At 29.9% G+C, this 13230-nt stretch overlaps 1 protein-coding gene across 1 annotated transcript; it reads right to left on the bottom strand.

Moving 5' to 3' along the window:
* Nucleotides 1-1097: 1097 nt before the first annotated feature.
* LOC145592271 (uncharacterized) lies at nucleotides 1098-3520 on the bottom strand. Its single transcript, XM_081648720.1, has 2 exons — nucleotides 3309-3520; nucleotides 1098-2262 (listed from the first exon to the last, which is right to left on the bottom strand). The coding sequence occupies exons 1-2, from the start codon at nucleotides 3518-3520 to the stop codon at nucleotides 1098-1100; spliced, it is 1377 nt and encodes a 458-aa protein (XP_081504846.1).
* Nucleotides 3521-13230: the final 9710 nt, after the last annotated feature.

The following is a 13230-nucleotide window of genomic DNA, read 5'->3' as shown; positions in this document are numbered from 1 at the left end:
TTAAAAGGACATTTTCTCACAAATTTTCCTTTTTTTAAGGACATATTTATTTATCATTATAGATCTTGTTACCGAAGAATGGAATACCATACCGCAAAGACTAATATAATAGTGAAATTAATTAACAACTCAAATTTTGATTGGTAAAAAATGATAATACTTTATATATTATTTTGATCTTTTCTTAAGCTTAATTTTGTACCTACATACATAAAATCCTAAATCCGTCATTGTCCAACTTGAGAACAATTAAGAAAAAAAAATCGAAAGAGGCCTGACCGAAATCACACCAACACACCAAAATTGACAGATTTAGACCTTCCCCCGTGTAGGGAAATATACCGAACAAATTTCAGTTTCTTATTTGAAAACTGTGACCAATCTGTACCAAGAGAGTCACTGATCTACAATTCTACATATACCTAATGACTCACTTGTAGCATAAGTTGTACGACGACAAGCAAGTGAACTGATACGAAAGGAAAACGCAAATGGAACTGATTAATCTCCACACAGCCAAGCCTTGACATACTACTCCAGAGAAAAATGTATGAATATCAGTGCTTAGCTAGCATACAGGTCATAGGTCACATAAGTAGCAGATAAACTAGTTGATAATAAACATGTCATGACTGCTGCTAATCTTATTAATACTATCTGTCAATTGACAAATGCGTGATATTATAGCTCATAATAAGAACATCTCAGATTTCATTGGTGTGATCTATCTGCAATTCTTAACTAATTAAATAAATAGCAGCTTAATTATTGGAGATATGAGTGCACGAGTTGTAACAGCACTTGATGCAATACTATTCATCCTTTTGAGAGCTTCCTATATACAATTTTCACTTTCATTTGATGCAAAACAAGATCATAACTTCATAATAATGCTGAAAACATCGTGATTAATTAATAATGCGGTAAGAATATTGCAGAAGTAATGCAGCAAGCTAAGCAGTCATCTTTCATTTCATTCAGTGCTTGTTCTTTTATTTATTATTAAAACACACTTATTTATGAGGCACACATCAACAATACATACCTAAGTGCAACATAGTGTGACGTAGGAACAGAGTAAGATAAGATGCTATATATCACAGAGGTTCATATATGGTTTCATAGGTGAAATCGTAGGACTCAACACCCTTGAAAATCCCATCGTCGAGCTTAGTTGTAACCCTATCACCAGTAGCATAAAGGTCTGTCTGAATGTAAGAAAAGGGAACATCATAGGTGGCTTCTGCTCCGAGCACGGTTATTGTTACCTTTGTCATAGGAGGTACAGGGACTCTGTATTCAGTTTTGACTTCCTTGGAGAAATCAGTAGATTGTCCGAACTCAATTGTATCTGATATTTCGGTCCCTACTTCAATTTTTCCCTCGGCTATAAAGGGGATTCCTGATTTAAATTCAGCCTTGACACCTAATGTCAAGGAAGTAGATTTACTCCATGTACTAACATGAGTTTTAGTAAAATTCACCCCTTCCACAACCTCATGGGCCGCGGTTGTTCTGTTGGGAACTGTAACAGTCGCGGCTGTGAGGGGTCTCTTGTTATAAATCCTAGCATCCTCCACCCTAAATTGGACTTCAACTTTCCTAGAAATGACCGGTTCTTTTACTATCAACCGCGTGTTAACTTCCATACTCGTTGCACCAGCATTCAGACAGCTTACCTTGCCTTCTGTAGTCAACCTTTTGCAGAACTTTTTGTTGCCTTTGTTACGAAGAGCAATGACATTGTCATCAACTTTAAATACCTCAAATAATGTGTCAGGATTATCAGCACTAGTATCATCAGAGTCAGACCAAATCCAAGGACTACTTCTCCAATACTTTCCAAATAACAGTGACTTAACGCGAATATCTCCAGTCTCAGTGACGAAGATCTCATAGTTGGTTGCTTTCTCCATATCATCGTCCCCCGAAAACTCGTTGTAAGGGTAACCCTCAACCATTCTACCGAGCAAGTAACCCTCATTGACGAAGCCTTTGAACGTAACGCGTTTAGGCAGTATCACTATGGATGCTAAATCAACAGGCGTAAAAATTTCTTTGTTTCCAGTACTAGTTTTGTTAACATCCAACAACAATTGGTTATTGACAGTACTTACTTGTACATCGCTGCTTGATCCAACATGGTAAAACGATACATTTTGACCATAAAATTGGACTCTAAACAATGTACAATTCCATGATGACTTATCTTCCACTTGTTCAATGCCTTTTGCTGCAATTAAACCACTGCTTGGGGATTCACTGCACACATAAGATCAATCATGTTACGCTCGGTAAAAGGCGCTGCTAAGCTACAGTCAGTAAAAAAAATTATCCTAAGAGCTTGTTATTTGTGAAAACAGATCTCTTTAGTTGGAAAAGGCTAAGATGGTACCTAAAATAGACCTTAAATACATAAGAGACCAGACCTTTGAATAAGTAGTCTCTTTGATTTTACATGACATCTAAATACATACAAATAGTAAAGTATCTAAGACACCAGGCCTTTGTATAAAAGTGGTCTCTATGATTTTAACAAAAAATAATGCATACTGATTTGTTTGGTTGGTTTCTGAATATTACAGACCCTATATTCTACAGGGGTCTCTTTTATATCCGTTTTTTATTTTTATTTTTTTTTGGAGGAGTGGGGCATAATTGTAGCTCTCTATACCCCTATATCCGTGAATAATAATAATTGGAGTACGTAATAATAAAGTTTATAATGCTAGAGTTAGCATACATGTATTTACTGTTATAGAGTTATGGGTGTATCATAATTCATAATATAAGTAACAATTGAGTATGTTAACTTAGGAAAGTTTTTTTATTTTTTAAGAAAGCTTTTGATACTATATGAAATCGATAATTGTAACTAAAATGTAATGATGAATTAGGCCCTGTTCTCTTCACCTTAAAAAAATAATATTAAGTAAAAATAATTTCAGTTCACTAAAAATAAGTTCAGTTCAATAAAATTAATTTCAGTTCAGTAAAAATAAGTTCAATTCAGTAAAATTCAGTTTTCTTAAAGAAGAATTACAATAGAAAATCAATAAAAATAATTCCAGTTCAACAAAAATAATTTCAGTTCAGTAAAATTAATTGAAGTTCAATAAAAATAATTTAAGTTCAGCAAAAATAATTTCAATTTAGTAAAAATAATTTCTGTTCAGCAAAATTAAGGTGAAGAGAACGGGACCTTAGTATTGTAGCCAATTATTTGAGATATAGAAGGAAAAAATGATAAGATAAAAAAAGAAAAATGACAGTGATAAAAAAAAAAAAAAAAAGAGAGAAATTAGCACCTGCACCAATATTTGTTGTTGTAATTGCTTCGTATGTGCACGAGACCTGCAGTGGTGGAAGGCTCGACGGTGAACTTGGCTTTAGGGTTGACCACTATTTCAGCTTCTGAAGACATCTCCAGACCATTTTTTTGGCTACCATCCGTTACAACAGCCACATACCTCTTGTTAAAATCTGTTCTTAGAGCCACAAATTGAGGCAAACTCGACATCGTTTCTCTATTTTTTTTCTCTATTTCTAGAATCTTCTTTCGTGTTGTTAACTTAAATTAAGCTCTTGTTGCTAGTAAACTTACTTAAGTTCCCGTTGCTATTTATAGGAAAGGCTAGTCGTAACATTCACTGCTTAATGATCGGAACATGCATCTTTATCTTAGGCCCTGTTCAAACAAAAAAAAAAAATCAGTTTGGTAAAAATAAATTTGATTCGGTAAAGATAATTTCAGTTTAGTAAAAATAAATTCAATTCAGTAAAAATATTTCAGTTCAGTAAAAATCAGTAACTCTAAAGAAGAAGTATTAAGAATCAATAAAAATAATTTCAATTAGACTTCAAAAAAAAAAAAATCAATTATGTAAAAATAATTTCAATTCAGCAAAAATAAGTTGAAGTGAAAAGGTCTTAATTTCTTTCTCTCTTCATTTAACACTCTCATATAAATTTTGCCTAAAACTTCATTTAATCCTTCAAAGTTGTAATTAATAAGAAACAAGAGGTAGTATTACAACGGTAGTCAATGAAAATAACGTAATAATACCCAGCTCTATAGAGACATTATTTACATAGTCGTCAACAGGATTACATACACCAAATATTAACCACGTCATCAAACACGTAATTTGAATAGATAATTTAGTGACAACAAGAAATTATATCAAGAGATATTATTCTCCATATATATGATGTTGTGTTCCTTTAATTTTGTAATGTCTACAAGTTTTACTTTAAATAGTAAAGTACCAGTTTTTTTTTTAGATATATAATATATTAGTTTAGATATTGAATGTGCATTGGTGACAATTTAAATTATTACTCGTATGTAGACATGTAGTAGAAATATAATGACAAAATATGATATTGGAGAATATATATGGTTAACAATATCAAATCAGTTTGCGTTTGAACTGTTTAGACAGGAAAAGATAGATGACCATAATGTTAGAAGATAATTATGGGGAATGAAGAATTAGGGACGTGTTTACACTGTTTTTTAAAAGCAATTTTAACCCTCACTATGATTGCTATGAGTTACCGGTTAATATGCCTTTCAGAATTTCCCTAAAATTTCGAGATCAATTAAAGCAATGTAATTGAAACTCCCTAAGAACACTTTAAGAACAATTTAGATAAGGAAGAACAATTTCTTTTTGCTATACACCTACTTGTACAAGAGAATGATCATGGCTAGCTAGAAGCAACTGAGCCATGATCCCAAGTGTAACCGCAAATAATAATAAATGTTATTTTTGAATGTACATATGTATAATAATAAATGTCATTTTTAATTAGAAATTTAAAAACTACGAGTAGCTATATTTAGAAATAACCTACGTATGTATAAATGTATGAATGTATATGAAGAATCTCAAGCGTTGAAATAACAGTACGTACTTGTAAATCTATACTACTCACAATTCATGAAATTTGCCACAATTGGCAAGTTTAAGCAGGTGAAAAAAAAAAGGAATAATAAGAGTCATTCACGTACACTCAACACCCAATAAAAAGTTGGAACATTTTTTCAGAGTGTTGCTTTATATAATTATCAGATTATGTGACAGCTAATTATATTCGAAGAGAATAAATAAACTTTACTAATTAAGCTTATTAAGCTCAATTATATCCTGCACGGCTAGCTACACCACTACCCAAAGAAAAAACAAGCATTGAATTTGAATACTGATCATGTATATTTAGAATGCTTTGCTAATAAATTGCCCATTATATTTTGTCACCTTTACCTAATCATATTTTGTCATCTTTACCTAATTAAATTGATCTATTAACGTGAATGGCTATTAGTGCACAAATGACCAATTGCATAATCTATCTATAACTATACTAAAACATAGGGCGCTCAAAACAATAGCACTACGTGTCACATTATTATTAAAAAATTTCCAGTCCTTTTACAGCTATCTCTAATAAAGCAATTAGTTCACTCAACATTTTTTACGACCTTTTATTTCCTATAAATGTTACGCATATATAATAAAAATATCACATATATACTAGATTTTTTTTTTCCTTAAAGAAGTAAATCTTTCCAAAATATTAATCAATTTAATCTTTACTAAATATTAAGCATTTTTTTTAAGACAAGTATCAAACTTAAAGTAAGTTAGTAGATCTTTGTAGTAAATTTTTAGTAACATCTTGATATGCCACTAAAATTTACTGCCAAAATAATAAAGTAGGAATTTTGAACACAAGTTAGGTATTCATGGATATATTACCATCCTTGATATACACTAAAACTAGTATAGCATCTGTACAATGCACGGCTTACAAATCTTGATATTCATATTCATTTCACAAAATTTTCAACAAAATAATTTAATGAGTTTTAATGAATTTACTTATAAATATCTCTTAATCATATATTTTTAACCTTTAAAATAATGATATACGAAATACTACTTGAAAACAACCTTTTTTTTTTTTATTCTTAAATTGTATGGAAAGATTTGAAAAATAATTCAATCCATGAACCAACAATCAATACCCACATTAAGTCATATTTTTTTTCCCTTATTTCTACTTGAACCACTGGCCACCTCATTTTTAAATAAGAGGATTTTTCTGTGTGGTTGGTCACATCGTGTGGCCGGGGTTACTCGAGTTACTCGGTCAGTGGTTACTTGAGTTACTTCGGACCGAGTAACCCCTTAAATAACTCCTGACTGAGTAACTCGTAACCCCTGACCGAACCCCTCGAGTAAACCCTTGACCGAGTAACTCGACTAATCCCTGATCGAGTAACACATGACCGAGTAACCCCTAACCAAACCCCGCAAGTAACCCATGACCAAGTAACCCCTAACCGAACTCCTCTAGTAACCCCTAAACTAAATCCTGACAGAGTAACTCGAGTAACCCATGACCAAGTAACCCCTTAAGTAACCATGACCGAGTAACCCCTTAAGTAACCCATGACCGAATAACTAAGCCCTGACCGAACCCCTCTAGTAACCCCTGAATGAACCCCTCAAGTAAACCTTGATCGAGTAACTCGAGTAACTCATGACCGAATAACCCCTCGAGTCCCATGAGTAACCTCTTAAGTAATCGATGACCGAATATTTAACTAACCTCTGAGCAAACCCCTCAATTAACTTTTGACCGAACCCCTCAAGTAACCCTTGACCAAATAACTCGAGTAAACCCTGCCACACGATGTGGCTGGCCACATATAAAAATTTGTCTTTTAATTGACTATCTTTGTCCTATAACTTAATACAAAGTATATTTTTGAAAAAGTTTACCATTATAATAACAATATGATCATTATATATTGTACTTTGTGTATGACAAATAATTTCGTATCTTTTTTTTTCCTCTATGGGCTCTAAAAACCCTTAGAGTTTAACATGAAACTTTTTAAAATAGGATTTTTTTTTTATCCCATCATTTACTTCTTAATTTTATTACTTGATGAATTCAGTTGCTCATCACGACACACCTATTACACCTTCGACAACCAAAAATCTACAAAGCCTCTAGCTTAAAGAATAGTATACTTATGTGATAGATGAGTGATCTATATATTCAATACATATATATTATATTGAGTTCCATACAAGAATATAAACAAAAAAAAAAATTAAATCTTAAGATTATGTATGTAGGATAAAAAATTATTTACTATAATTAAGTATAAAAATATTATTCAACATCTTTTACAAAATTAATTTGCTACTTAATACTACCCTTGCTTTCCCGAGTTCTATCCATTTCCTAAGGTTAAAGTAGTGGATGTAGTATATTACGTAGTATATTTTATAAATAAAATAATTTAAAAAATTAGTGTATTTTAGTGATAATCTACTTTTAATATGTAGTTAATTATATCTTTACTAAACTGTAATATATCACATTATATAGATTATGAAGATTTTTATATAATATGCAATTAATATAATTTTTGACAATTATATACATTATAACAATAGACAACTAAAAAAAACCAAAAAAAACTAAAACAGGGACACGTGTCAGCTTTGGAGTTAGTGTACCCTGTTTTAGTATAGTATACTAGCGTAGCACCCGTGCGACGCACGGCTTACAAATCTTATTACTTATATTCATTTCACAACATTTTAAGATAAAACGATTTAATGAGTAATAATGAATTTACTTATATAGATGTCTTAATCATGCATTTTTAACCTCTTAAAATAATGATGTCTACTTTAAAGACAACTTTTTTATTCTTAAATTGAATGTAAAGTTTTTAAATATAATTCAACTCAATCAATGAACTACTGATAATCAATCCTGACCGAGTAACCCTAAACTGACTGAGTGACCCTTGACTGATCGAATAACCCTTGACCAAGTAACCCCTGACTGAGCGAGCGAGTAACTCCTTACCAAGTAATCTCGGCCACACAGTGTAGCCAATGTAACCAGATATGAAACTTTGTGAATTCAATATATGCTAGGAAAAATAATTTATATTATAAAACAACATGATCATTGTATTAATATTATATTTCATATATCACAAATAATGTCATATCTTTTTTCTTTATGGCCTCTAAAACACTTGAAATTTAACATGTAACTTCTAAAAAAAAGATTTTTTATATTAACATATATATTTACATATAGCATGAATATAGTCACATCTTTTTATAGACATTTGATATGTTTATCACAATTTTTTGTATGCGGCCTACTGTACTGTGTGACAAGGGTTACTCGAGTTACTCGGTCAGGGGTTACTTGAGTTTTCGGGGTTACTCAAGTGACTCGGTCAGGGGTTACTCGAGTTACTCCTGACCGAGTAACTCCTCAAGTAACCCCTGACCGAGTAACTCCTCAAGTAACCCCTGACCGAGTAACCCCTCGAGTAATCCATGACCGAACCCCTCAAGTTACCCCTAACTCCTTAAATAACCCTTAACCAACTTACTCGAGTATGTAACCCATGACCGAACTCCTGAAATAATCCTGACCTAGTAACTCGAGTAACCCCTGACCGAGTAACTCGAGTAACTCATGACCGAGTAACCCCTGATCGAGTAACCCCTCCAGTAACCCTAGAACCGAGTGAACCCCTCGAGTAACCCCTGTCCGAACCCCTCAAGTAAGCCCTGACCGAGTAACTCGAGTAACCCCTGACTGAATAACTCGGGTAATCTCTAACAAAATAACTCGGGTAACCCCTGCCACACGGTGTGGCCTATTGCACCAAAAAGTTGTTGCAGTTTTATTATGTATGTAAATATTAGTTCTCATATTTTTCTTTCCCTCGTGCAGAACAAAAAATATGAAATTATCTTGTCTCATCACCTACTAAATTTTTATCACATGATGAATCAACCTCATCACCACACATATTGCATCTTCCACATCCAAAAATTTGCACGTCTAAAAATCTGAAAAGCCACTGCTTAGTATAATTTTTTTTTTTTCAAAAATTGTAACCTTTAGCTATATATGACCTTAGAAGGATGTGTAGGATTTCCCTTAATTGTTTGATTAATTGTCTTTTTTTTTTAATTATTATTATTATTATTACATAAAAGAAATAGTAATGCCTATGATACCGACAAGTTAACTCCTATTTCACTAACAGATTAGAGTAGCCCCTTATTATACCTATTGAGTAACTCTTAAATAATTAACAATTAAAGTATCCCCTACACACTCACAGTGTAACCATTATAACACTTACTAATAAGTAAACCCTATACTTTCCTCAAAAAAAAAAAGTAAGCCCTATATTACTAACTGAGTGACCCCTATAACACTAACTGAGTAACTCTATGGTGGTTGCCCACTTTGATGAATAACTAACACAATCAAACTTTGCATACATGTCGATGTAATAATTTGACTTAGTTTTTATGTAATTAAATATCAATAAAAAATTATATATTTTTATTATAAAACCTTACATCAATATCTATTTAACAACTTAAAATGATAAAATATGAATTTATTACATTTATAAAAAAAAAAAGTAAAATAGATAAACTACTATCAATGTTAATATTATAGATAGTGAAAAAAGTCTAACGTGTCAGTTTAATAGAAAGAATGGAGTAAAAATTAGTGTCGAACTCCGTATTTAAAAGTGAGAATTGTAGTTTATAGAGAATTATATATCAATCAACTTTTTTACAATTTGCAGATGTTATGCATAAGTGTGTTGTAACTTTAGTTGTCGAATAAATGGTTTGTTTATATGTTTAGCAAAAGCTTTAAAACTTATTATAATAATTCAGAGATTTTGCGTTTAGGAGTTCTGTAGCAAAATATTATAGCAAATGAATTATATATAGCATGTATAATTTTTCTTACAAATTAAGTATGATATACCTAAAATCATATGGTAGAAAATTAGTAAAGTCATTATAAGTGTATCACAATTTACGTTTATTTTTTTAGAGAAAACACAATCTACATATTTATAAGCTATTTACGATTCACAACATGTCTAATTGTTTAAATATAAGCTAGAAAGCACATTATTATCAAGTTTGATCTTATTAGATTAAAATTGTTATAACTTTTCAATATATCAACTTTGTATAATTTAAATTAATGCACAATTATATAAAAAAAAAATTAATGCTCAAAATAGTGAATTGGAGATCGTTTAAATGTAACACTTAACAAAGTGGAGGTAGTACTCTGTATTATATTTTTTTAAAATAAGATATATAATTTATACACATTAGTATATTTGAGTGATAATCTACATTTATAATATAATCAAATATATCTTTTACTAATCCGTAATATAAACTTGACTTAAATAAAAAAGATATGGATGGAGGAGGCCAGGGTGAGATCCATGAAGAAACTTAAAAAGGTCATATCCCACAAGTATAGTCTCAAGTTGAATTTTTCATGATAAATAATTGGTTGAATTGAGTTTGATAATATTAGTGAGGTTGACAACAGAGCACAATTAGTTTCAACATCATTAGGAATAGTGTTAGTAGCCATAGGAATAATGTGGGGAGGAAAAAAAATTAGGTTGAAGGAATAACCTGCTCTAATATAGTTGTACGTGTGCTAATAAAGAAACCTAAAATATAATGTACGAAGTACAAAATAACAAAATATACTCTCCTTGAATTAAGCAATCTAAAGTCAAATGATACAGACTAAATATATGCTGAACATCCATGAATAATATTAATTGAGAAACAATATCAAGAAAGTCAAGATATTATTTCGAAATATCTTTAATAATAGGATCTTTGACAATTATACATTTTACCAAAAAAAAAAAAAAATAAATAAAATTAAAAAAAAACCTAAAACAGGGATACGTGGCAGCCATGGAGCTAGTATACTCTGTTTTAGTATAGTATATAGATTCACTACCAAAATAACTAAGTATGAATTTTTTTAGTAACATCTTGATATGCCATGAACTTTTGTATACTTAAATAGTTTTGATATATTATCACATTAATATAAATTTTAATAACTATCTATTTGTAAAATATTGTACTATATGTATTTGTAAACTTTTTAAAATGTTAGTTGACTTTGTACGTAGTCCTATTAATGACCTTGCAATTGCACATAATATAGTTGATTTTATTAAATCAACTATTTTAGTATATATCAAATCTGGTACTGGCCTTAGTTTATTTGATAAAATTTCTTATTAAACTGAAAGATTTGATATATCAAAAACTTTTGTATACATCCGGTTTACACTAATATTAGTGTACATCGAGAAGTATAAGGGTAACTTTAAGCCAATTTAGGGTAACTTTTTTCCCTTTTATGGGTAACTTTGAACATAATATGATTTTTTTTTTTTTTTTTTTTTTTTTTTTTTTTTTTTTTTTTTATAAAAGTAGAACAAAAAAAGTTTTATAAGGGTAATAAAATTACTTTCAATCACTACTAATTGAATTTTAGTCATCAAAAATGTGTTTCTTTACCAATAAAACATATATTATTTTTATTTGAATTGGGTTACTTTTATACATATTTGAGTAACTTTTATTCATTTTAAGGGTAACTTTTGATCAATTTGAGAGATCTTTATAATAGAGGTAAAATAATTATTATACACCCGATTTTTTTTAAAAGTTAACCTTGATATATAATCACATTAATATATAATGTTAATATTTCACTATCATATAAATATTTAATAAATTTGTTAATTACCATCTTTGAATTCATAAGTTGATATGCACTAAACCTCATTGCATGCCAAAACATTTTGTAGATATTTTTTTAGTAACATCTTGATAGCAATATCATATAATTGACAAATTTTTAAAGTAAATTTTTAGTAAAATGTTAATATTCCACTATTACATTAATAGACCATATTTAACTTTTTATATATATCTATCTTATCACCCTAATATACAAAAGGAAGAAAAACAAAAAGTTTGTATTTTATACTATTAAATTCTAAATGGCATGCATCATGATTAACAATATCACTTCTCTTAAAGAAAATTGAAAGCTCACATTTAAGATTCTGAGACTTTGGTACGTTCTAGAGTAACCTAAAATTGCCGGTTCATTTGAGTTTGTTTTGGTTGATGAAAATGTCAGTACAAATTTAATCTTCTTGCTTCGTACTTTATTCAAACTAATAATGCGTTCCTATTATTTAGATATATTTATCTACTACAGTGTACGATTTTATTGCTCGACGGATCAAAGATGTAAGCCAATATAAAACAAACGACAATAATTCAGCAATTTGAAAAACTTGTCAATAATTTTATACTTGATTGCATCATTTTTCTAACTTTAAAGTAGGGAAATTATTTGGAAAGTATAGTACAACTGGTCATAGTTACAAAATCAATATTTTTTTTATCAGACTTCGATCAAAGATTGCGAAGAATTTGGACTCTTCTTACATGAATTGGATTTAGTTCCTTTTCATGAAATATTAGAAAAATAGTTAAACGACTTTATTTAGTCGGTAAATTTCACAGACATCACAGTTATGTCCCTTTTAATGCCTGTTTGTTTAAAAATTTAATTTATTATAATTAATACATTTTTTTTATGTATTAGATGTAATCGAAATCGATTACGGGAATATGTGAGATTACAAATGAGTTGAAAGGTTCTACACCAAATTACAAGTTGCCACTTGAGATAGAAGATCAACATGGAGATAATTTATTGTATATAATTTATTTTTATAATAAATTGAATTTTGCTTAAAGTTATTGTTTTCTTTCATATTATTGATAGGAAAAACAAATTGAAAACTATGTTATAGTTCAAGTATATATGTTGAACGATTGTTAACTTTTGTGAATGAAGACATTCAAGGTCTCATTATTGATTAATATAATACAATTTGCTATGATTAAGATGTTCTTAAGGTAATTTTATTTTAATAAAAAAAATTACTAGAACGGCTAACGCGCTCGTCTTGTGTTCGGAAGTTTTTTCGGTTTGACGTTGTTAGTAGCGTTAATGAGGGAAAATATGTTAACAAATATTTTTAGGGGTATAAATGTCCACACACTATTTTTAAGAGTTTAGAAAAACAATCATTAATGAGGAAAATATGTAAATAAACATTTTAGGGACATAATCTCTAAACACTATTCACAAAGTATGGTCATACTTTTAAAAGGGGTAAATACATAATAACTAACCATTTTTAGGGGCACAATAGTTTAAACACTATTCATAAAAGTTTACTCATACTTTTAAAAAGGTAGGGATTTATAATTTTAT

Source organism: Chenopodium album, chromosome 18 (genome assembly GCF_948465745.1).
Source record: "Chenopodium album chromosome 18, dcCheAlbu1.1, whole genome shotgun sequence".
Taxonomy (NCBI): Eukaryota; Viridiplantae; Streptophyta; class Magnoliopsida; order Caryophyllales; family Amaranthaceae; genus Chenopodium; species Chenopodium album.
The sequence above is the reverse complement of the archived record's forward strand: the minus strand, read 5'-3'. Positions and strand labels throughout refer to the sequence as shown.

Coding starts and splice junctions, on each gene's coding strand:
- LOC145592271 (XM_081648720.1), bottom strand. CDS start 3,520: ATGTCGAGTTTGCCTCAATTTGTGGCTCTAAGAACAGATTTTAACAAG. Junction 2,263..3,308: donor AACAACAAATATTGGTGCAG/GTGCTAATTTCT, acceptor TTATGTGTGCAG/TGAATCCCCAAGCAGTGGTT.